This window comes from Chelonia mydas, chromosome 17, assembly GCF_015237465.2.
Source record: "Chelonia mydas isolate rCheMyd1 chromosome 17, rCheMyd1.pri.v2, whole genome shotgun sequence".
Lineage (NCBI taxonomy): Eukaryota > Metazoa > Chordata > Testudines > Cheloniidae > Chelonia > Chelonia mydas.
Window position 1 is genome coordinate 5,943,186 of NC_051257.2, and position 26,026 is coordinate 5,969,211.

At 49.6% G+C, this 26,026-nt stretch overlaps 1 protein-coding gene across 7 annotated transcripts in view; it reads right to left on the reverse strand.

Annotated features, from left to right (window-relative positions):
• The window catches only part of TBX4 (T-box transcription factor 4), a 116,946-nt gene that overhangs the window by 53,747 nt on the left and 37,173 nt on the right, over window positions 1-26,026 (reverse strand). Inside the window, exons 1-2 of one of the 7 annotated variants that reach the window (XM_043531379.1) lie at window positions 9,838-10,203; window positions 5,243-5,496 (exon numbers count right to left, since the gene is read on the reverse strand). Coding sequence is in view for 2 of the 7 variants with exons in the window: in XM_043531377.1 (XP_043387312.1) it covers window positions 4,323-4,337 (15 nt within the window). In the remaining 5 variants the exon portion in view is untranslated. The other 6 variants (XM_043531378.1, XM_043531381.1, XM_043531382.1 and 3 more) reach the window with 6 other exon arrangements.

The window sequence follows — 26,026 nt, forward strand, 5'->3', positions numbered from 1 at the left end:
ACAGGGACACACATGGTTAGTGCCAAGCCGGCTTGCGTGGGAGAAAAGCGAACGGGCTCAGTGTAAACAGACGGGGCGGGCAGCGCTGGGTTTCAGCGGACCAGCCCGCATGACCGATGCCTACATTGCTCAAAGACTGTGTTCCCGTCCACTCTGCCTGCAGGATCCGGCCCTTCAAGCACGTGGACACACAGACCGGTCCCACCAGCGTGTATCGGGACCAAGCCCCCGTTGATTTAAACTGGGGGGTGGTTGCCCGAGCACGGAATCGGGCCTGCCCCCGACATGCCCTGGCCCAAAGCGCGACTGCAGCGGATTTCCTACCGGCCCTGCAGCCTGTCCCGGCTGGAGCGCTCGGTTCCTCCAGCCCAGCGATCGGCCCCGGCCCGGCCCCAACCCCGCTGTCTGAACGCGCGGCTTTGCTTCGGCTTAACCTGAGCGGCCCTGCCTAGCACGACTCCCGCCTGCGCCCCCCAGCCCCCTTCCTCGCCCGAAACGCTGGGCCCTGGTGCGCCCAGGTGCCAAATTGAAATCGCCTGAGAACCAGGGGCCGAGTCAAGGGCAGCGCTAATTTGCAGCTCGGAAATCGCGAGTATCCGCAGCTGGCCCAGGCCAGAGCTTTGGCCCAGGCCCACAAACAGCCCCATGGAGCCGCGGGAGCCCAGAGCGGCCGGTCGCTGCTTTCTGCCGCGGGCTCAGCCGTGGTTCTGCTCGGTGACTGCGGAGGGGGCATTTTCTAAACCTGCCCTTTGGTTTCCCACCCCGGGAAAACGTCACTGTTCCCTTTAGCCCAGGTACGACTTGAAGAAACAACCCCCCAACCCGCAACGCTGAACTCCCCTGTGATTTCCATTGCCACTGGAACGGGTCCCTGGGTTTGAGCCCCATTCTGTTAATTCGTTTCCGGATCTGGATTATAAGGGATCAGGGCCTGGGGTTTCCCAGTCTGGTAACACAGCATAACTCAGCAGAAATCTGGAAGGAATTATATGTCTACGCATGGGTGGGTGACAAAACAGCAGCCCTCGGACGGACTCTTCCACTTCGCCATGAACGAACCGTCCTTGGGATTCAGAAATCAGCTGAGCGGTTGCAAAGCGAGGGGGTCTATAGTCCGCCCCTCGCCCACCTTTGAAATATGGCGGAGTTTTGCCCGAGTAAAGACTGCACGATCGGCCCAGGGCCTACAATGGCAGCTGCGCTCCCGTCTGTTTGTTCTGCTCCGATGGGACACTCGGTTGTTGTTTACTAGGGACAACGCTCGTTTTCCCTTCGCTTTTTATTTCTAACTTTAAGCAGGGCAACAGCTTGCTATTAAACTGAGGGATCCCAAAAGCAAACGTTTCCCCGGTCCCCGTCCGATCGGTACAAATAGCGATGTTTTAGCTGCTGACCAAAAGCTTTACATACCAAAGAACTTACTTAGTTCTCACGTGTCCTTTCAACAAAAAAACCCACCACCCCAAACAATTACATTCGCTTTTCTCCACCAAATAAAGAAGTCACTGGTCAGTTGCATTTACTTTGTAGGAAAGTATCGAGGCTAAATCTTGGTCCCAGTTGAGTACATGGGATCAGGACTTGAGCCTCGATATTTTCTCTCTCTCTTAACAAGTCAATTAGAGCTTGACAAACGCTTTCACTTAGCTAGCGTGAACGTATTGCGTTCTTGTCTTTCAGTTCTCTTCGAGTTTTATACACCTTCCAAAAAACATTTTTCAAGCTTTACACTTCATACACTTATTGGATGGATGCAGGGATCTGTTACAGGGAAACTATTCGCAATCTCTGCCGGGGAATTCGCCTTCATTTTCAGTTGGTTTGGAAAACACCTCTAAGAGGGTTTGCTGCTTGGTTTTATTTTGCTCCGTGATCCGGGCAGCTGCTGCACCGGGTCCCGTCCTGAGAGCCGACTCCAGTGCAATATTACCCACTTATCTCCGGGCTCGAGTCAGGTTTTTAACCTTGGTAATAATGCTAAAACAAAAAGTTGCCCTGTGTAAACATTCTCAGTGCAAGCTCGCTAAGATAAAAGGAGACCTCTTTTCAACTCGGACAGAGGCTGGGAAAAGCCAATAAAGATAAGACCTGACAGCTCCACCGAGGCTGCGGCGCATCAAGCCGGACTTTCACTGTGCAAATGTCCTTTTCATTTACCGTACTGCGCTAAGCACAGCAAGCAACGAGCGCGTTTACACCTCGGTCTTGTCCATACCGTGCCGCAGGGACATAAGCACCGATGGCTGCCTGAGCCGGTACCTGATTTGGAAATGAATCCTGCGGGGGAGTAACATTAGCTCTTTGGGATGAGATGTTTTACTAGGGGATGAGAATTTACTCACAGTAGAAAGCTTTAAAGATTTCTGCTGTTTGCCTCTTTCGAGCGGTTGTAGGACTCTCAAACCCCAATAACTCCAGCGGCCTGGTGAGTGAGTGTTTTGAACAGTAGAGTTTTATCCTGTTAGGATTTGCAGTTACAGCTGAACGGAGAGCAGGGGTCCATGCAGATCGAGCAGGCATAAAACACCGCTCGGAATCGCGTTTCAAATCGTCGGAAGTTTTTGTGGGTAATATTTCCGTCGATCCAGCCAAAGGGTATATTTAAAATTTATCTTGTGTAGCCTATAAGTACAGGTTAATATTACTATATTATTAATTAAAATAGCCAATACACCATTTATAGATCAGGCAACACTTGGAACAAGCCAGTTCTTTAATCCTAATGTCTGTAATTAAATACGTTAAGATGCGAGCTCGTATTTTAAACATAGTTTGGTCTGGACTTTAGAAAGCAAGCAAAGCAAACCCGTTCCATAAGCCAATCTAGTCCTTGCATTGATCATTGAAACTTTCCCCCAGCTGAACGCTTTATTTCCCATTGCTGTCTTGGGTCTCGGTTTTGCCCGGTGGGAAATCAATCTGATCCATTCCTTTATTATTGCCAGTAACAGCATCAAGCTAGTCCTCATCTGCTCTGTTTTATGCCTCACCAATTTGCAAACGTTTAACACCGTCCCATTGATTTCCAGTGCTGCTGAGACACAAACTTGTATCAAAAAGTAGAAATTCCCAACCCGGGGACACAGAAGCAGGAGGGATCCTAGCAGGCATTTGTGCTACTCTCCAAATTACAGAGAATCCAGCGAGTTGGGGGTTATGAACTCCCTTCAAATATCGGGGGAGGGGGGCAGGAATTAATGCACCCATAGCTTCATAAGTAAATATATCTCCCCTATACACAAAACCTAGGGATGGAAAGGAGTGGGGTGGGGATTGGATTCCTCGGGCGCCGAAGCATTCTAAACGTGGAACTTGTACGAATTACAGCGAAACTGCGGCTATTTTCGTAGGCAAGAAATCCTGCGATTTTTAACTGCGAAAATTAGCGCTTTGTCGACAACCGGTTTATAGCTTTTTGGAGAGCAAGACACGAATGGAAGCAGCGCTCCGTGAAACTGGGGATTCCGCTAAAGGAGAAGAGTTGAGTCGAGACAATTGCGGGGCCGGGGAGAAAGCACCCAGGCCAAGTTAAAACAATGCTCACTACAGACCCAAAGGCGCATACCAGACAGTCCCGGCTACCAAGTTACTTCTTGCGCGTCTGTCAATAAGAAGATCCCCAAGGACGTATATTGGGAGGGGGAAAGGACATTTTCTCACCCCAGAACCAGCTTCTAAGCAGCTATGAATTCTATATGCTGGGATTTGTCTCCATTGAGTTGTGCTACGTTTGTATTAAAATAACACAGGCTCGTTTTTCTATTCCAATAGGGCTGGGGCAGTCTCCCAAATTCCAGTCTGACCCCCCCTCCCCCGCCCGGTAGGCAAAAGTACCAGTCCCTCTATCTCCCTCCAGCAAATCACCTGGGGATACTCCAAAGCTCTCAACTCAGCAGGAGCGCAGGCTGGCAACAAACCCTGCTTGTGCGTCCCGCCAGCCACATGCCTGCCCCGCTTGTCTTGCCGCAGGGGACTTGTACCTGCTTCGGGCCCCCCCCCCCGCACTGACTGAGTTTACACCACGCTGGCCCAACGACTGCGCCAGATTGCGGATCCTGCGTGCACACACGCAAATACAGCGCTTTGTACCCGTGCCAGCGAGCCCCGTCCCCTGGCCAGGGGGCCAGGCAAAAGCCCCCACCGCTATGAAAATGCCTCTTCACGAGCAGCGGTAGGGTTGAGTTAGGGGCGCGTTGCAAGCCTCGGGGGGAAGTCGGCGGTCATCAGACGCCTGCTGGTGCGGGACTGTATTCCCCACCGCAACTCTCCTTCTCGGTGTAATTATTTTTTCTGTGCGGAGATGATTAGAGGTAAATAATCACCCGATTACTAGGCATTAGAAAAGCGCACACGCCTCACGGCAGGTCCAGGACACATCAGCCCTCAGCCCTCCCTGAGGACCAGCATCTGCGCCGGCAACAATCCTCGGGGCTGGATCGCCGCTGGGGGCTTTGCTCTTGCCAGCTATCGATGGACACGTACAGCTAGAGAGGGGCTGGGGGGCAATTCTAGCTCCAAACCCCGCAGCAACGGAGACCCCATGGCCCCAGGCGGCTCTAGAGAAACCCTGCTCGCTCGCTCGCTCTTTTATCACGCCGGCCAAACAAACAACCCCCCCCCCCCGCCCCAATTAACCTGTCCAGCCACTTTTGTTCCCTTCCGCAGAGAAAAATCAACCCGGGGCCGCTTCGGAAGGGTCCAGCGAGCTCTGCTCCTCTGGAGCCAGGGCCAGGATCTATCGGTAAAAGGGCCCCGGACGCTCAGGCCAGTGCGCAGCGGGGAAAGCGGCGCAGAAACCGGCCTCCCAGCCCTGGCTGCAAGGGGCCCTCGCCTCGCAGCTCAGGGGAGCCCCACAGTGGACTGGGGTGGGGGCGTATCCGGCCGGACACGAAGGGGTGCAAAGGGGAGCTCGGTGTTTAAAGGAGGCCCAAGAGGACAAGACTAAAGACGCCCCCCCTGCTCCCCGGGCTGGCCAAAGTGGTGTCGCGCAGTGCGGATCCGTTCGTGGTTTGAGCAGGGTCCCCTGGCTGGGGTGCCCTAGGGCGGCTTACAAGCAACCTGCGCCTAAGGCCCTTTCTACCACCCCCGCCCCAGGGCTTAGGCAAACCGCCTCTCTCCCTGCGGCGCAGAAGGGCCTGGAGCAGCTGCTGGGGGCGGGGGATTTGAACACCTCCCGCGTGTCCCGCTGCTCCCTGGCCCCGGCCCAGCTGGGATCTCTGCAGGGAGAGTCCGGGGCACTTACACTGATCGCCGCGGGGCAGGAGGCTCAGGCTCAGGCTGCGGCTGGGGGCGGGACGGGGGGAAATCTTCACACTTCGCCTGAATTTGGCTGCTGCTGCCTTAAAAGCATCCGAAGGGGGTGCGCATCCTGCAGCCCCCCGGCGCCCCCGGGGCTCGGTTCGGGCTCCGCTCCGCTTCGGCGGCTCAGGGGCGCTCGGGCTCGCTGGCCGGGGCCGGCGGGACAGTCCCCATTCCGCGGATTCACTTGCCCTTGATCTTCTCGAAAAAAAATGTTCCATCAAGATCCAGTTTGGGGCCTTTCGCCTCCCTCCCTCTCCCCCCCGCTTCCCCTTCCCCTGCGGTGCTGACGTTGCTGCTGTCAATCAGCCCCGAAGAGATCAGCTCCAGCCAGTTCCTGCGGGGGAAAATCCCAAACCGCTGCCCCCCACCCAGCCCCTTCCTCGCCTCCCCCGCCCTGGCCAGGGCCCCTGCCGCCCCGGCTCGCAGCCTGCTCCCCGGCTCTCGGGGCTGGGGGCGCGTCCCGTTTTAGACCAGTGCCTCTGGGAAACCCCCGGACCGCGATGCAAACACCGGGGGGGCCCCCACCAGCACACGCTGCAGGCGGCTGGGCAGACGGATGGGCCTTCGGCCGCATGCACAGGGGCGGGAGGAACAGGGCGAGTTGAAATGGGGGCGAGCTGAGCCTCTCGCCCCTTTCCAGTCACAAGTCCAGCAACCCCTGAAACATCCAGACCTGCTCCCCAACAACCCCTCCCTCCTCCATCCCTCGCAGGAGATGGCCCTGGGGTTTAAATCCAAGTGTATTTCCAGCTCTCTGCTGCAGATCACTCCTAGATCAGGCTACACTTTTCTTTCTTATGAATTTCCCCCTCCCCCCCCCCCTTCCAGTCTGACCCCAAAAGGGCCCCATTGCCTTGACCCTGAGCTCTGTGGACTTTTCACTCACATTATCCAGGTACAGACCTGGGGCGGGGGGGCTGGGAGATTCATGCCGCTCTCCACCGATCCCTCACTTCCTCGCATTGTCCAGGGCGGAGCGCTCCCCTGCAAAGGGACTCTGGCTTCATGGCCTTTCAACGCGGAGCCAGCGGAAGCGTCAGGAAACCAGGCAGCGCCGAGCCTGCCTCAGTGGGCAACTTTCTAAAGACACCCAGCCAGCCCCCGGGCAGAGGCCAGGCTGACATGGAGCCCAAACCCAGGGGGGCGTCTAGAGGGCTGGGGATGGGTCGTTGGCGCATGGTGGGGATGGATAACACACAAGGCTAGAGGGGGGATTTTAATTGTTTTTTAAAGTACCCTTTTTAACTAGGCTAGGCTGCAAAAAGTAAAATCGACCCTTTGAATCTGATCGTCCCCGTCTCCGAGCTGTTTCTCGAGGTTGATTTCCTAGACAATTCAAAATAAAACCAAACCAAAGTCAGGCCGGCCTCCGCTCACTGGATCAATGCTCCCCAGCATTAGTGCAGAGATTTCTTCCCCCTTAGCCCAGTCTGTGTTCCCCTAGTTACTGGGGCTCGCTGGCGGGGGATCTGGGTTCCCTTGACTGAGCGCTGGTTTTCAAAATCCCACGCAGGAATGGGACGCAGCTCTGGTGAAGAGCAGGAGAGCCCTCCCCACCTTGCAAAAACGTGAAATATGGGTGGTTAGCGAGCGGTGTGGGTTTAGGTTTATTTTAATATAACGGTCGACTGAGAGGGTTAGGAATCGATTCAATCAGGGATTAAAGGGTCAATCTGAAAATTACAGTGGTTAAGGGAACCCTGTGATTTACTGCACGTGCTGGCAAGCTCACAAAATTAATCTCCTCTCCCCCCTCTCCGCCTTTGCAATAAAATGGCGGTTTTCTGCTACTAACAAACACGGTTGCAGGTTGATGCGTAGTATTTAAATATCCAAAATGGGCCTAGACAGGTTGTGAGAAGCAACAGCAGACCTCGTGGGCTGCACTCCAAGTTTACAATCGTTTAACGGCGGCGACCCTTGAAACAAGAGTGACAAACAGGCCCAAGGAGGTATTTTTGATTCCCCCCCCCCATCTATAAATTGAGGGGGGACGAGGGTTAATGCCAACATTAAAAAACTATTGGAAATATGGTTTGCGATTCAAGTCTGAACAATGGCGGGGTTCTTGAGTGCCAAGAGGCCATATATCAGGACACAAAGGAAACTATTCAGTTCGTGCCAAACGTCATTAAACGGCCCAGCATCGAGCCTGCAATAAATACATATGGGGGAAAGACGGCAGAATGCCCTCCGAGGATGGATACTGCCCCGGGGCCAATATTGGCAACTTCAAAGGACCCAGGGTGCCAGGAACGGTGGATTCCCCCCCGGGGACCCAGGCATGCGACTGACAGCTCTGGCGACCCCGCGGAGTTTAGCTCTAACTGCTGCAGGGACAAAAGGGTCTGACCCGGGAGGGGAGATAGTTGCAGCGAGATTTACACGCCAGGTTCCTTCCTCACAACCCATCCCCCCCCCCCCCCCCGCCGCCCCGTCTCGTTTTAAATAATTTAAATAGCCAGCTCAGAATTTCTTGCCGCCTGGACCGGGCTTTCCAATGAGTTCAGGGCTCAGATTGTACTCCCAAGAACTCGGCTACAAACCGCTGCCACCCCAAGGTACAGACAAGCCCAGCTCCCGGGAGCTGCCCTCTGCCGAAAAATTAAAACACGGAGCCCTGAACTCTTCACTTATCCTCAAGCGATCAGACCTTAGGAGCAATATTGAAGCAGAAGTCCTGTTTGTACCTACAAATCGGTGGCACAGTAACCCCCCCCCCCATATTCGCTATAGAGCATGAGAATTTGCGTATTTGAACTCATTGAGTCAAATTTCTGACGTCTATAGAGTGAAAGGGGAGATTAAAACATTTTAAAGCACGGTAATCTGGACAATCCTTGATTTTTCATCCGAATTCGTATTTCCTTCACTCCCTCAATCTCGCCAGACTGTGTTATAATAATTCAGGCTGCTTATTTGAGTGGTGACTTTTAACAGGGCATGGTCCACAGTGGTGCATCGGGCCCCGGGTATCCCAGAAAGGAAGGGGAAGCATTTAGATGAGAAAAATAAATTCATGTTTAATACATTCTCGTGCAAAAAAATCCTGTTCCAGTTTTATCAGACGAGCCGGATAATGAGCCAAAAAAAATCCCGCATGTCTCTCAAGCGAAGGGGAAATTCAACAAGGGTCCTTATAGAGACCCTTTACACCCACCCCCCATCCGTCTGCCTTTCGACCCTTCCTCTCCCTTCCCAGCAGAGTTTATAAAAGAGAACAGATTATTTAAAAGGTAAAAATGCCGGACTCCAAGCCCCAAACCCTTGCCTTGCAAGCGTGTGTGGGGTGGGGAGGCTGGACACGGGGAATTAAGAAAAGGGGCAAATACAGATCTAGTGGCAGGTAGAGGAGCGATTATTTGTTTTGAAAGAAAAAAAATATACCACCCCCTCCTTGCATGCAATCAGCGGAGTATGTTACAATTTTAGAAGGGGGGGGGGGAGAGAAAAATAAGCGTTGGGGCTTTATCCGAACGGCAGCTGGATTATCATAATAAAACCCACTGTGTTTAAAGAGTTTTCTGACGCCTTGTCTGTGACGGAGAGCCCAGGCTGCGGGTTAAGCGGGGACGTGCTGTGTATTCGAATTAAGACACATGCACCGTCAAATCCCAGACTCCGGCTTGCACGGTGCTGCTGGGTGGTTAAAAAAAAATCACTATGAATTTTCTCTGGCAAAGGGCTTCTTAATTGTTTGTTATTATTTTTTGACAACTAACACCGCACCTGGCTTGTTTTTTCCTTTCCTTCCCAAAAAACACCCTGGCACAGTTTGCTCTTTATTTTCCATCACAAATTAAATGCAACGGAGAAGAGAGACTTCAGGAGAATCAACTGCTGTGTAGTTAGAGATAGCCACTTTGATCCTGGCTTGGTTTTTAGATAGCTGAGGTTTGCGGTTTAATTAAAATGAATCCGTCTTCTGAGTTTGTAAAACAAAACGACCCCTCCTCCCCCCATTTATAAATTGATCGGTTAACGGAATATATATAAAGTGCAATAGACAGATGCATATTTCCCCACATACGCGATATACAGGATATATACACACAAAACCATGTGTATATTATAACTCTATGGGCACAGGTAATATATTTATATAAATAGGTCTAGATAGCTGCTTGTGTCTGTCTGTCTATAACGTACACACAACCCCACCACAGACCCTATTATACACAACTGAGATCAAATTCTAGTGTTGTAGGGACATAGAGAAGTCACACAACGACGACGTAAATTCGTATTAAATTCGCCACAAAACCGATGCATTTATCATGCGAAGCGAGCTGTAGCTCACGAAAGCTTATGCTCAAATAAATTGGTTAGTCTCTAAAGTGCCACAAGTCCTCCTTTTCTTTTTGCCAATACAGCCTAACACGGCTGCTACTCTGAAAAGTAAAGAGAGCAGATTTCATGCAGTTATTGAATTATTTGGTAAAACACACACACAAACACCCCTCCTCATCTTCTCAGTGCCTGTTCGTTCATCAATAAAGTCAATTACTGCAGAATAAAGAATAAGAACTCTCTTACCAGCCGCCTTTGCTTCTCCTAGCTGGACTCCAAGTTCTCCCTTTTTTTCCTTCCCCCCCACAAAAAATCTTAATTTGCAAAATGGACTCTATGCCTGAGTACTCAGGGTTTTAAAAAGACAGTGTCATAAAACTACTGATTCTTTATGGGGCAAGATTTTTATCAGGGTTTTCTTGAAAGTGAATTTAAACCCAAACTCACTCCCACCGTCACGTGGTGCAGGAATTGGGAACAGGAGTCAACCTCTTAATGAACCATTTTCCCACTCCTAAAAAAAAAAAAAAAAAAAAAAAAAGGCCAGGGCAGGCCAGTGTGATGGTAAGCCAGGCATAAGAAGAAGCTTTCCCATGTCTGGTAAGAATCCCCGGGAGACAAATGCAGAAAACCAAGCGGAATGGAAGCTAGAGAGACCTTCTCTGCTTTATTACCTGCTAATGTCCGAGAGAGGGGGCGAAATGCAGGAGAGGGTCAGGCTGACCTAGGAATCTGGGCGCGAACAGGTGATCCTTCTGAGCTCAAGCGAAGGGGTTGTGGCCTATCTGGTATCACAGAGACGCAAAAATTAAAAAAAAAAAAAAAAAAAAGCAAAAACCACAGAGACCCAGCTCCCTGAAGCCGTGCGAACACGTGGGCTGCTTTCTGTAATTTACACACGAACTTTACAGCAACACAATCCTTCCCCGCCACTTAGATCTCTCAATCGGGCAAGTTGCAGATATTTTGGGAAGAAGGAAGACTGCAGATGTGAGTTTAAGGTGCCCCCTCTCCCCCCCAAAGGGTGTCGATTAACGTTTTGCTCCGTTTTTTATTAGTTGAATAAAGGATTTTGATTTTTAGATGAGTATTTTGGAAATATTCGGTTCTAAAGTCTAGCTAGAAGAGAGGGGGAACCGGCGTGTTTTGCTGCTGGGGGTCTCCTCGCGATTAAAGAACAAAGGAATAGTGTGCAAAACCCTGCCAGTCTAGAGTTTAATGTTTGCTTTTGGGAGCTGTCCCGGGTATATATATATATATATATTTTTTGCCAGCGATCAGACTTGTGTTGATAACGTTGGATTTTGGATGGGCCGAGATGGACTCCCCCCCCAGTCCCCGAGCTACTTTATATCTGTGCGCGCCTTGATGCCGTGGCTGAAAGTGGGGTCTTCACACCAGGCTAACGCAGACCCCGTTACAATCCCCTCTCCGAAGGGGCCAAGCCCGAGATCTCCGAAAGGAGAACTGACTTCGCTTTGTTAACGCTCCATGCTTTTACTCGCGGCCGGTTCTTTACTCCGGGCTGCTGTGTGCGCGCACACACGTGTGTGTACGTGTATTGCTTTTACATACACAATGCACACGTATCCTGGCTTCTCGCGGTGGGTGAGACAGCGGCTGGCTGCTGCGTTTTAGCATTTTGCCTCCTTACACTGTAGGAACGGGCAGGATTCGATTTACATGCCGGAGAGAGACACGGCTCGTCCCTTATGGGCCCAAACCGTTTCTATAAACCTTATTCAAGCCGATTGGGCGGGGGGGGGGGGGGGGGGAGGCGGGGAAATAACCTGGCCCAGACCCGTGGATTGTGTCTGGAAAGTTCTGGGATCAAGGAGGGCAAAACCCACCAGCACCTCTGCGGCTCTGCTCTGCTTTCACCACGAAGGAAGAATTTCCCCAACTTCCACTTGCGCATTTTTGTCCCCTTTCCAGACTTCACACCCTCCAAGGCGGAGGTTACCAGCTTCTCCCGCGGGCCGGGCCGGGCCAGGGCGAGATCCCGCCGGCGGAACGGGGCTAGGGCTGAGGGCTGGAGCCGCAGGACTCAACGTCAAGGTGACTCGACCATTGCTTTTCTTTTCTTTTTTTAAATAAAAGGCTTCACGGAATTTGGGGCCCCTTTTGGTTGTGGTTGTTGCCAGCGCTGGAGAGACCCCAATGGGGCAGCTCATATTTTCTCTGCTCTCCGGACAGGTCATTAACTGTATTTTGGAAAGGATCCGAATCAAACGGGAGACACTGGGGGGGAGGGAAGGGGGGAACAAACATCCAACCGGCCCACCGCACCCGCTTCTAGGAAAGGGAAAGCAAAGGACTCCGGCTGCAGGCCGCGGGAAGGAAAAGCCCAAAGGAACCAGCCCCGTCCGCTTAACGCGATTTTTATGTGTGTGTCAACGTACATATGACGGCAAAAGAGTTTGCAGAATTCAGAGCAGATCTGGTGCTCGCGGCCCGTCCTCACCGCTAGTCAATGTACCCAAGGGGGGGGGGTGTCGGTAAGAAGCAAGGTTTTGTCTTCCCTTCGCGCACCCCCCTTTCAATAATTAGCCCCATTGCTCATGGAGGGGGGGGGAGGGAATGACTTGAATACGAACGGGGCTGTTTCCTGCCTGTTGGCCTCGTTCCCTGTGCGCATTTAAGTAACACTTTGCAAAGCTGACCTCGGCCGGAGAAGAAGGGTACCTGCTCCTGCCCCGCTCTGGTTCCCACGGCTGCCGCGAGCCGGGGTTTACCGAGGGGGCGTTTTACTTTTCGGTGTTAGAGCCCGTTTTCCTATTGCATCTTCACCTGTAGTCTGCAAACCGAGCGCAAGACTGCTGCTAATGTTACAAATTAGGGCAACACCAACATTCAAATCAGGGCTCCCCCCTACACACCCGAGGGAACAAAAATCGAGGTGCCGTAAGCCTCTTCTGGAGCCGGGAGACATCAGAAGAGACTAAACGCTGCAATCCAAGCTTTTACATTTTGCAATGCAATAGAATTCCTTCTGGATTTCTTTGATGGTCCGCTAAGGGCACCTCTAAGGCAGCAGGAAGATATACAATCATCTTGGAGCAATTAACATCATTTAGCATTAGGAAGGCATTGTCATGACTCTGAACTCTGCTGTACAGTGATTTTGTACGGTATAAATCTTGGCTTTACAATAAATCTGAGCGCGCTCCTTGGAGCACGTGTGAGAGGGTCTCACAACCTGGGGGAAACCTTCCCGCCTGCAACTGACACGGAGGGTGAAAACACATCGACCCTTCGAATCGCCCTTGATTTAGAAAAATCTAATGACCCCCGGAGCAAAGATGCCCTGACATCTCCCTCTAGATCCGCTAACTGCCTCTCCCTCTGATCCTAATAAAATAAAATCTTTTAAAAGAAGGGAGACACATTCGTCTCTAATTTCATGCTGGTTGATTTATTGTATTTTTCTCTTCTATTTTTAACAGCATATTTAAATTTTTGATTTTATTTTTATAGTAATACATGACTACAGAATATCTTCATATTGATTAATCGGACTGGAATTCCTCCTTTCTCCTTTGTTTTAGGCTCCGGCAGGAGCAGACGGGCTTCAAGCAGTTAAAATACTAGCCTAAGGGCTTTTTTTTTTTTAAGTATTTTTAAAAAGTGAAACCATGCATGCTATGTAAACACAGAAAGTGAGTGCGTACAAAAACTGTCAGCCCTCACCCCTTTGAACTTTCTGCTTCAGATTTCGAGGGAAGGATTTGGAAAATTAGCTGAAAATAATTCTTTGAGAGGCCTGCCAAAGAACCATTGCCGATATGGGGCTCAGAGTTATCGATACCATGTTGGTCAGTGATTTCCCTCCCTCCACCCCCAGACTCTCTCTTGTAAAGACTGGTGGAAGGGGGGAAAAAAGATCAGAACGTGATCCTTAATTTTAGCGTCCCGTTTTGATCTTCGCTACACCCAATCCGGAGTGACTCCAGTTAAGGAGATGGGGCTCACAGCAGCGTACCCGAGTTCAAGGATTTGGCTGAAAATCTTTGGACTGGTCAATACGGCATCTGGAAAGAAATTGACTTGTGCCTTTGCGTGCTCTCAGCCGCAGGAAAGCGGACTTTCCCATTGTAACTAAACTCTGGCATCTAATTATTTCATTTGGTAAAGAGAAGTGACCCAAAAGAGATGACGGTTCTTTTAAAAAAAAAAAAAAACGGTTGCAGTTATAGCCGGGGTATTAATGAACTTCCCTGTGGGAATTTTATTTAGGCTTCAAAATACATTTGATTAAGTGATACTTAAGATATAGATAGAAAACTCGGTATTCCTAGAGGGTGGGGGCCTCTTTAAAAGAGTTTCCAGGACATTTTTGTAATAATTACGAGGGATGGGAAATGGAACAAATCCCTAATTTCACATGATGGGGGTTTGTTGACATTTTATATTCCAGACGCACAACTCCATTTCGCTGCTGCCTATCGATCCGAAAACACAGACTAGCTCTTTGAAATGACAAAGCTAGTCAAGTACCAACGTATCCTGCCGCTACACCGTGTACACGGTCTGATCTTTGTCAAATGATTCAGTCAAGGGAAAGTTACTCTTCGTTATGCTTTTGAATCGCAGGTTAAAACAGCGCGAGGGATTGTGAAACACATTAGGATTTAATTGTTTTCAAACACCCACCCACACCCGCCCTATCATGTCTGAAGTGTTAGCAGAACCTCGGTAGGTTTTAGAAGGGTCCAGCAATTTATTCTGAGATTCTGAAACACCCGGACTGTCATCGCTCGTTAGATAAAGTGTTAGATACACAAAGCTAGCGTGGATCTTTCATTGCTCATCATCACGGAGTTAAAGGAGCAGAGAAGGTGGAGGGTAAGTCATTCTTCCAGGGACAGACATTCAAAATCACTCATCACTCTGCCTGATCTTATTCATCTTTGGCCCTAAAAACTGGCGATTAATAAAAAGCGTAGTATTCCCTTTCTTTAATAGCTACATTTGGACTTAGTCCTTGGGAATGGAAAAATAAATAGGATCAAGTCTGCCAGTTACCTGCTGTGAGGGTTTTAATATTTTTCAAGATGTGGCGTTTGGAATTTGCCTTGAGAACTGTGACACACAGCCCCCCTTGCTTGCGTCTTTCCCCCTACAATCCTCTACAAATTCCCTCCAGATTATGGAACTACAAAGCACTGTGTGCAACAGAAACTCCTGCTTAAAGATCTCACTGGTTTCTAAAGTGAGACAGTATCTCTCAATAGCTGCTCCCCAAAGCTGCCCACGCTGGATCAAATCCTGCCCTGGCTAAACTCAATGGCAAAACTCCCATTGTTCACAGACTCTAAAGCCACAAGGGACCACTGCTCATTCAGTCGGACCTCTGCAAACCAAACCACATGCCAGCGAACTACCCTGAAATCACTGGGGCAAATCTACCCTGAAATCACTGAAGGTGCACACAGGTAAACAGAGTTTACCCACTTATCCTTTGGGGAAATATGGAGTTTAGTACAGGTTAGTTTATCCACTTCTTCCCCACCCCACCCCATCCCCCCGAAATAATTCCGGTTTGAACTAGAGCAAAGCTTGTAGAAACCATCCAATCTTAATCGAAAAATTGTCAGTGAGGGAGAATCCACCACAACCCTGGGGTCACCCTTGTCATCAGAAAAAACAGGATTTGGTCCATTGTCTAAAGTAACGGGAATATTTGGGTAAAATCCTGCCATTTTTACTCAGACAAAACTCTCCAGTCTCCCCTCATCTCACACCAGTTTTACATGAGTGTAACTCCATTGACTTCCAATTTACACCCCTGTAAGTGAGAAGAGGATCAGGGTTTATTGTGGGGTCTATAATCCCAACTGAAATAAACGGACCAGAGCCTCCAGTGGTGTAAATTAGCCTCATTGGCCTTAATGGAACTTCACCAATTTACACCACTGAGATTCTGGCCCAGTGGGAGTTTGGAATGGGTAAGAATTGAACAAAGGCTGCAGATTTTGGTTGGTAGCAGAGAGCCAAAAACAGAGTGGGGGTGCAGGATTATTCATTTATTCAGCGTGAATAACACAGGATTTAATTTGAGATTCCAATCAGGGACAGTGCCAAATTATTAATAACTTTGTAACATGCTTATTTATACCATACAAGGGCTTCCATACCTCACTGTGCATTGCAGCTGGGGCATATTTCTTTACTCGTCTGATCCTCAGCTAGTTTTGCCAGCAGTAGGTACCAGACATTTCCAGGCTGAAATGAAAAAACACAAAAACAAATCAGAAAGAAAGGACAACCGGAAGCATAGATAAATCATATCCGATAAGCAGCTCTTTTTAATTTCTAGGGAGCATTCATGTGTATATAAAATATACACCCTACGGCTGTGACCCTGCAAACACTTATATGAGTAACTTTGTGCACAAGGGAACTATTCACAGATGTAAAAGTTTCACATGGGAGCAAATCTTTGCAGGATCGGAGCCTTTTTTGTACACAGCTAAGGGAATATTTAAATAAATGACTTAGACCGATTATATACTGACATGTTATTCCATGCAACAATTGCAGCCTTGTAACAGTATGCACTATAACAGGATAATCAAATTAACAAGGATGTTTCTAATTGCTATTGTATGATCTTGAGGATATTTTATAATCTGATCCATACATATTAAATGTACCACTTTCTTCAAGTGCAATTATTTAGCTCCAAATTTGAGGGTGTTAATTTTTGTAGCTTAGCAAATTTTTCTCATAAAAATATGCATGAAAATTAACCGGTCTAGATATTAAAAGATGAATCCAAGGTTTGGCAAATAATAATGATTTACATCAGAATTTATTTTAATTTTTGAAATGAACAATAGTTTCCCCCTGACCACTCTGGAGTGATATTCTGGTCCTCACTGAATTATGATTTTTAAATCACTGGTGAGAAAACATTTACATTACATATTGTGAGTAAACTGGGTATTTTCAAAATAAAAGAGAGCTCAGGGAGAATTTTGAAACAATTTATTCAGGAAGGAAAAGCCAAGCAGTCATTACACTGGTGAATATTAGAAATATGTAATCATTATTATTAGCCATAGGCCTGATTCACTAAAATATGCACCAGAAAAATCTTGTAATCTGCCAGATATTTACAATTGCATTTTTACCGTGCAAATAAACTGAAAACTGCAGTTTATTGGGATGCGAGACTGGACCGATGGAAATAGACAAACACGGGGAATGTCTTTTAGTAGCCTTAAAAAACCCTCTAGGCACTTGATAATCTTCAGGTGACTTATCCACAAACATTAAATGACCACAGATTCGCAACACTCCTGAAATGAAATCAAAATGATGGTGCTGTCCAGAAACATCACACCCAGACCCTGACATTGCTGCAACTCACGGTCAGCATCCTCTGATGCTGCGACAGCTTAAGGCAGGTCAATGGGTCAATGTTACAGCTCCCTTTTCTCTGGGCAGGGGAGGAATCATAGGCTGAGTTAGGCTGTAGGCTCAAGCACTGTGGAGTTAGCGGTTCCTGAATGGAGCAGCCCTTAAGGGATCCAGAGCTAGTGCAGGGACTTCCGGAGCCATTAAGAAGAAAAAGCTTGACGCTCAGCAAGGTTGATTGCTGCACATGGAGGAAAGGGGGAGTGGATATAGCAAATCACTCAACTCCAGGGTAGTGGAGTGGCTTATAGAGGCCATCATGTGACAGCAGGAAGACTCAGAAAACCTTTAGGTTAAGCTTCTCCTGGGTGTGGGGGGAAATGGGAAGACACAGAAATTGCATCCACCCAACGAGTGACAACTTGCAAGTCACTCCTCAAACCGCATAATTTTTGCATTGGGTCCAGAAACAGGCCTTTGGAACGCCACTTCCACAATGCAGACATCTCACAAGCTGGGCCACTCCGGGTCAGCAACTCGACTGGCCTGACAAGATACAGGAGTGTCGCCAGCCTCTCTTACAAAACAAAAGGAGAAGCTTCCAAACCTTGTGCTGTTCACCCCGTTCAAGAAATCTGTTTCAAGCTTTGGAGAAACAGAACCAAGGTTATTCTAAGCTTCGCTGCCTGGAAGAAAAGGCACATTTTACAGTATTGTAACCTTACTACTTTTGCACAACAATGAGGTGGCAACAATGCAAGATAACAGGACTATGGGCCAGTTTAGAACCTCACTTATTACTTTATGATGCGTTACAATAGCACCTAGAGGCCCCTAACTGAGTAAGAGACCGTCCCTGCCCTGAAGAATTTATAATCTAAATACACAAGACAGGCTATAGGGTGGGAGGGGAAACACAGACACAGTGAGACGAAGTGACTCGCCCAAGGTCACACAGCAGATCAGTAGCAGAAGGAAGGAGGAGAGACCCAGAGTCAGAGTCCCAGTCCAGGGTCTTATTTTACCGGACCACATTGTCTCAGTTCCACCTGCCCAGTCTCAGGAGAGTTGCATTGTGTAACCCAGAGCAGAATTCAGCCCTGAATTTCAGCCAACGGCCTAGAGGCAATGCTCTGGCCAAACGTGAAAGCCAGACAGGCTTCAGAGTCACTATTTTATGTTAATCAAAAGTACAGTTAAAAAATCCCTGCTCTTGGCTATTGTTTGCTCCCACGCCTTCAGGACAGACACTCCTGCACGTCCCACCCTCGCTCAGGCTCTTGCCATTTGAACAAGGGCCCAGCCTTCAGACCTACTCAAAGAGAAACATCTCCCAAAAGTAGCCTCTTGCCAGTGACATGGGTTTGTTCATCTGCAGCTCGCGGGCTCTTTCCAGATTCTTTGCTCTCCAGCTTTGACCACTCTACAGAGGAATGGCCTCCTTCTCCCAACTGGTGAGCCAGACAGAGACTTCAACTTATCCTTTTTGACAGGACCAATCTCCTTGCGCACCGCAGGCTGACAGAGCTGGTCTCAGTCTCATCCCAAAGAAAGGCTGGAGGGTCTCACTCCAATTTAGTGATGAGCAGCACATGACAGAGAACAATATTGTCCTTTCTACCAGTTACCCTGGCATGTATTCTCCTCCCCTGTTTGCCAGCATTAGGATAGATTCTTCACTTCATTCTGGAGGTGCAAAGGGCGGGGAAGGGGGAAGACCGTAAACAAATAGGAAGCATCATCCAGGCGCACTGGATTTAAAACAATAGATGCTGCCCAGAATGGACACGTAACATCGTTATATGGAACATAAAGAGGAAAGCCCTGTCCGGCCTTCAGTTATTGCTCACAAATCTCCAAGTACAAAATAAACATTTGATGTCAAAAAACTTTCATAGGGTGGGTCTTCTGGACTCAAGGATAATCTAAAATGAGTTGGATTTTAAAAGGAAGGAGGGAGAGAGAGGAACAGGTGCAGTTGTGTAATGAAAACTGCTCCAGTTGCTGACCTCAGACATGCCTTCCCGCTCTTGAAGATGGAGATGGAGAGGGAGGTAACAAAGCCTCTTCCAGATACCAAGAGCTACAGAGGAGTTGGTCCTCACACCCCCAGTGGCCAAGATCAGTGAAGGGATAGAGAAGAGGCCAGAGGTTGATTGGTGGGAGGAACAGGCAGAGAAACGGAAATCCCTGGAGAGGTTTAGAAGCAAGGGCAATTTTGAAGGGACCCTGAAATGAATGAAGTCCAAGAGAGCTGTCTGAAGATGGGGCGATGCCATCGTGTTTCTTTGTTCATCTGACAAAGCAGGAAGCAGCTTTCGGTACACACAGGAGCCGTACAGAGACGGATGGGGCAGTAGGTAAGATGTGAGAAGATAAGAGGCATGGACGACAATACCTGCCTCAGGGGGTCTGAAAGGCAGTTCACCCTGCCAGTAATCTCTTCTGAAGTTAAAGGGGGTTGAGCTAAAATCCCATCCGGCTTGCTTGATCAAATCAAGTCACATTCAATACGGTGTTGATTTTCCAGATGTCAGGACGAAAGCAAGCGTCACTGTTTTTTGGGTGGGCTTCCTGAGGACTTCATACTTCCTTCACTTCCCCTTTAGGATCTCTCTCCCTCGCTCTGTTAGCGCCCCGAGTCCCAGTATAATTCGGGACTCCATGTGGACGCGCACGGGCAGGAGTTGACATTTCCAGTTGTATTGTATGCTCTGTCAACAAGGCCTTTCCTGGCTCCACATCGCGGGTTCTCAGGATGAAGGCCCCCTCCCCCCCCCCCCCCCCCAAAGCCAGGTACAAAGAGAGGCGAGGTGCAAATCCAGCCAGATGTAAGCAGTTTTCACCAGGGCTGAAACGCAAGTCCAAAAGGAAACGAGCCCGGGTCTCGAGCTATACCAGAGCTGAACCAAGGCTGGACCCTTATTTGTACAGGTTCCAGCCCTTTCCCCTTATTAATGGAAAACCCACAGCCTCCCATCCTGTCCCAGCGAAGTCAACAGTAATTTAAATCCCTATTGATTTCAGCGGTGCAGGGCCGGGTCTTGAAAGAAGAGCTATTCTCCATCTTGAATGTCTTCCTCCCCAGTCATAGCTGCTGCGGATCAGAGACTAGAGAGTGAATGCTAATTTTTGGGACCAAGTTTCCAACGATTGTCTCTCTTGGGAAAGGCAAGACACAGGCGTTGCCGCTCCAAATTCCTGTTTTACTCCAGCGGAAGCCTGGGACGCTTATCAAATGGTAGGATCAGACCCACAGGCTGGGAATTTTCTCCTAGCCATAGAGCACTTTGTTTTGCGTTGGGATCCAAAACTCCCTGTCAGTAACAGGAGGGGAAGGAATGGGAAAAACAGAGGAAGGGGAGTGAGGTAAGTGCTGGAACAGAGGGTTCTTCCTCTCTCACACCTGCACTTGGTTTTAACGAGAGAAGAAAAGGTGGATGAGATAAACGGAAGAGGGGTACCTGGAAAGGGGGCTGGAGATTTCAGTTCAGAATAGAAACCAGCTGACTATTCCTTAGGCCGGAGCTCTGCAGGGAAGGGTTCTCTAACCTCCATTGAGATAAAGCATCAGCGGCCACAATGGCTTTCCTGCCTGGGACTGGAAACCAAATAAACTCCACAATGAGAAAAGCAGGAGGAAGGGCTAGGCGAGCAGCCTTGCTAGCTGCCCCTGACCACACTGGTATGGGTACAAACCAGCAGGGTGATGTTTGTGGAGGAGTCAGAGGGACTCCTCGGACACGGAATACCGCAGGGAAGGCTGCTCTGGAGTAACCAGCCCCTAGCGCCCGCGGCGGTCTCAGCAGCTGCATCCGTGTAAATGTAACAGCCATGAGGTGACGCGCACCCATTTCACAGTGATGCAGCCGGGTCCCTTGCTACCCAGTATGTCCGACTAGTGACTTTCCCCGACCTCACAATGTGCAAGATCTGAAAAGAGACAAAGCATTCCAGATAAAGCAGATTCCCTTGTTTTTGAAAGTCTATTGCGCTGGTCTTTGTTAAAGCCATCAAACAGTTCATTGGGGATTTGCAGCCCCGCAGACTAATCCCGGAAAGTTGGACCATGGCACTGGAAATCAACAGCCTTGGGATCTAGTCTTCCTTTTGCCCCGGCTCATGGGGCACCCGTGGACAAGTCACTTCACCCCTCTGTGCTTCAATTTCCCTGTCTGTGAAGAAGTGGAAATAACATTCACTGACCCAACATAAATACTGTTATCACCAGCATCAATTTAGCACTGTGCAAAACTTCACCGAAACTTTCTTCCCAGGAACTGAGGTCCTGATTTTTCTATCCTTGCACCAACAAACTCCCAGTGAAATCGATGGGATATTGCAGCTTTAGGACTTTCCGGAGGAAAAAGGCAAGGCTTTCTTTGCAGTAGGCTCAAATCTGGCTAACTACGATGTGTACACTTGATACCTATTACTGCAGAGTTACCGTAAAGGCTGGGAAACTAAATAAGTGCTGACACCTTGGCAGCAAATCAAACAAAAGGACGTTAATTAAGGCACATTAGGAATAGGAAATTAAATTAACGTTTTGTCTATGGAGTCTTCCTTGGGCATTTTCGAAAGGGTCTGAGTTGACTGGGTAGAAGGAGAAACGAGGCGGCTGGTGCAGAGGAGAGACTTGTGAAAAGTTAAAAGAATTCGAGCTCTAAAAGTTTTAGGTTACACACTCAGGGGCCTGCTCATTTCATGAACGATCTTTTCATTGCAGGAGAATTTGGTGCTCACGGAAGGGAAGGACTTAAGGGTTGGTTTGGCACCAGGCGGAGTTGGGGGCCAGCGCTGCAAATTTGCACGGACAGCTTTGCTGGCGTAACCCCATCCCACAAGGACAACCTGCCCTCCCCTTCCACTCCTGGCAAGTCTCCGGCCTGCCTCCATGTGGTGGAGAGCATTGAGATAGATTGAACAGGAACCTTTGGCCCCACCTCCTGCCATCATGGTACCTCAGCCCCTCACAGACTTTTATACACTTATCCTAACCCCTGTGAGGGAACAAAGCACGACTATCCCCATTTTACAGACAGAGGAATTAAGTGACTAGCCCAAGTCATGCAGGAAAGCCATGACAGAGCAGGAATGGAAGCTAGGACTCTCAAGCCCCAGGACAGCACCCTAACACCAGATCAGGCTTCCTCTCCGTTCACTAAGGACTAGGCCAAGGCACCCAAACCTCAAACAAATAAATGTATTTACTCGATTCGATTGCCTTTCTGACCACAGTCAGCAACCGCGCAAAGCTGTCTCTCCTCCCAGTCAGCTCTGGGAAGCGAGGACAAGGGCTTGTGAGGAATTCTTGGGTTTGCTGCCCTCATCTTTGCAGACTATTTCACGAAGCGTCCGATCGCATTTCTCTGCGGAGGCTGCAGAAAGAAAGAGATTCTGACGCCGAGTGGGGACAGGCCTGGCTGCTGCGAGCACTGGAACAGATCAGCGTCAAAGGAACCATCCAAACAATGAAGCTAAGTGAGTTAGACCAGGAATGTCTTTGGCCTTTAACATGTTGCCTTATACAACACAATGGAAGTATCTAGATAAAATGTGTTGTGTGTATAGGATTTTGTGCATCATAAACACGGGCTTCCCCCAGCCATAGCCCCCGGGTCATCCTTAGACCATGCGGCGGGAACATCACTAGGATGCTCTGGTGCAGAACAAGAGCCGTGTGTTCTTGTCCTGGCCTGATCCTCTAGTGCAAGGGCACGCGTGTGACACCTTTCCATCCCTCTCCCTGATCTTGGTGCTGTCCAGGGGCTGGTTGGGCCCTCAGGGCGGCTCTGAACTACATCCCAACAGCAATGGTCCCCCAGGGGCCACCTGTCCCTTGGTCACACTCCCCCCGCACTAGAGAAACCACAAGTCCCTGGTTTGCCTCCAGGAGCAACGCAAAGCAGCCGGTAGGGTGCAGGGTCGGGTGATAAGATCCGGCCCATGATATCTTACAATCACATAAAGCCAGTCATCCGCCAAGTTCCCAAATCACAGTACAAGTTACATACCCAGCCATGGCTTCATCCACCCCTGCGGTGCAGCCTCCTCTGGGACGGGATTCAGCCCGTATTTAACACGGCTCAGTGACACACGAGGATTGGCTGGGAACTTGAGCCCACCCCAGGCAGGCAGAAGGGAATCCCAACCCAAGTGGGAACTTGCCTAGGACAGTGGAGTTCACTTCCTGAGTCATTCAGAGAGTGCCATGGGATCTTTAATGAATGCAAGGGGTCAGGGCCAGAACGCTGTAGGTTGTCCCTCTTCCCTCCTCCTGCCCCCTTGAAACACTGCCCATGGTGTGAACCCTGCCCGGTCCTTCCAGAAAACGAAGGATTGAAAGAGCGGGCGGCAGCCTGCCCTGCTCCTCGGAGGCAGCGGCGAATGGGTCTTGCTTGTTGATGGGGTTACTGTGGTGCAAAGCGACTGCTCGGGTAATGAGCTTTGCTGGGAGATAAAATGGGAAACAGGCCTGCCCTGGGCAGGCGCCGCTCTGAAATGCTCTCTCTGTGAGACCAAGAGCCATAAATTGTGTGCGGGAACCAGCAGCGTCTCTCGCTCGGCTCCCTGCACGTTTCCCTTCAGTTGGAGTGTCCCGCGGATGAGTTATGAGGAGTTCGGCCCTAGAACAGGGAGCTTTACTCAACGGCAACAACATGAAAGAAGGCTGTCTCTCCCCCGCAAACACTGGGCAAAGCTTTCCCCACCCAGCCGCTTTTCTCTCCTCTTTTTGTCCATTAGTGGTTGCCCAGCCTCGGCGGCCGTGTCTGCAGTTGTCACAGGGCATTGCGCCGTGTACACCAGAACTCACCTTGACAAGTGGAGCTTGGGGCCCGTTTGCTCGTGTGGGCTCCTCTCACCTCAGCCAAGGCCCCTTTATGTATTTCTAACGAGTGTCAGTCATTGCATCCTATTACGCGGCTATTTACCTATGGCAAGCAGGCAGATGGCTTGATGACAGCTTCAGGAACGCCTTGTAGCAGTTGTGGTGATTCTTTAGATCCATTGCTTCCCATTTCATTTCACACATCATGATTTCTAAACCTCAGCCTGTACCTTCTCAGCACGGCTTCCTACCTCTGCTCTAGCCATGTGCATTATTCATGCATTATTAGCCATGTGCATAACCGGCCTGAGAGCACTGTATGGTCTATGGGTCTGACCACAGGACTGCAAAGTGGGAACCGCTGAGCTCCTCGCCCATCTCTGACACCGACTTCCCTCTGTGGCCTGGGGAAAGTCGTTCGAGCTGTCTGGGTCTCAGTTTCTCCATCTGCAAAAGAGAACTACCAGCTATGTCCTCTTCCTCCCTGGATTCAGGAGGTTACCCCTTAGAAAGCATTTTAAAGAGGTCAAGAGCTAGATAAGTGCCTTTCAGATGGTGTTATTAGTAATCTTCTTCCACCCTATTTAACTGAATTTTATATGTATACAAAAATTATCCGTCCATTAATCAGCTAGTGTTACACACACACACCTGTACGTAGACACACACTATCCTCTACTACATGGGAGCAGAACTGTTCAGCTGTGTGTCATAGGACCTTTCCGCTTACTTGCTAAGATGGATTCTCCTGCTCAGCTGTTTGGACCCTGGGACTTTAGAACAGGAAGATACGAGTTCTTCCCCTGTGGTCGCATTGCGGCTGGGGATGTGCAAGACCGTGACAGTAGGAAGTTCATGCTCTAGGCCCGGTCATGTCAGCAGCTGCGAGCCTGACAAAGCCGCAAATGGCGAGCGCTCCGAGGCCTGTGCGATCTATTTAGCTGCAGAGGGTCCTGATGTCCAAGCAGCCCCACACCACAGGCACACACTTGACCTCCCCAGCCGGAGTGCCATCCCCATTTCCCGTCGGACTTCAGGACCGTCCCTCCCTAGTTCTCTTCCGGAAAGCTGCCCTTTGGCTCCATCCTGGATTTCTGTTCCAGACATGGGTGAAGGGCTGCTGGACCAAAACAGACAAGGGACCAGAGCTGCAGCCACCAGAAGAGTGAGGGGGAAATTATCCCTCCCCCGCTGCCTTTTGCTGTGTTGTTGACATTTCTCACAAGAAAACTGCATTACCCCCTGGGTTCCCCCAGCTTTTCTCATGTGGCTACCCCTCTGTTTGGGAAGGGAGGGTTTGAAGGTGGCTGCTTAAAGGGAGCGCTGTGGGCCTGCAGAGGCCGATATCCCCAGTCTCAGACATTAGCGGGGAGCCAAGTGGCTCCCTGCACATATTACTCTACAAAGCCCCCCCGTGGAACATAGGCCTGGGTGCTCCGTCAGATTCACTCCAAGGAGTAAGCACAGAAAATGCTAACGGAGGGCATGGCATGGCTTCCACCCTTCAACTCTGAACCCACTCACTTGTGTGTTTACATCAAACCCTTACTGGTCTTCGAACCAGAGCATTGAGCACGCTTTACTTCCTGGAATGCACTACATTGTTGTGCTACAGAATCCAGGCCCCAGGGTGATAAAAGCAAGGAGTATGTTTTTCCAATTAAAACACCAAATGTGTTTCCCTGCCAGTATTTAGCCCAGCCTCATGTAGGATGTCTACATTTTAACCCAGAAGCCGCCAGAGGAGGCATTGCAAAATAAGTTAATATTCTGCACAGTGGAAAACAGACCCAGATAAATAAAGGGAATAGCTGAGATTATCTGTCTACTGTATGAAGCCTCCACTATGAGCTCACTCTTAAAAGCACAGCCTCTAAAAAGCAAGCCCAAACTTTTCAATTAGTGACACAGCACGAAGTCTCGTGCGCTAGGCAGAATTGATTTCAGAATGCAGGTGTTGACCAGTTCTCCCTTGACCTCAGAGGTGGGATTTGGGAGAGAGTTTACATGCGAGATGTAAACAACCCACCCCAGCAAAACATGCAGTGTCTCCAAGAACACGTAGTGTAGTGGGCAAGGTTTATCAAGCAGAGGAGGTGCGGCCTGCAGCACTTGCATTTACGCTCTGATGCAAGTTCTCCTCTTACAAAGAGCAATCGTATGGCCCCAGATAGACTAAACAAGGATCTCAGGTAAGATGGTCATGGAACCACTGAGTAAAGACTTCAAGATCTGGGTCCC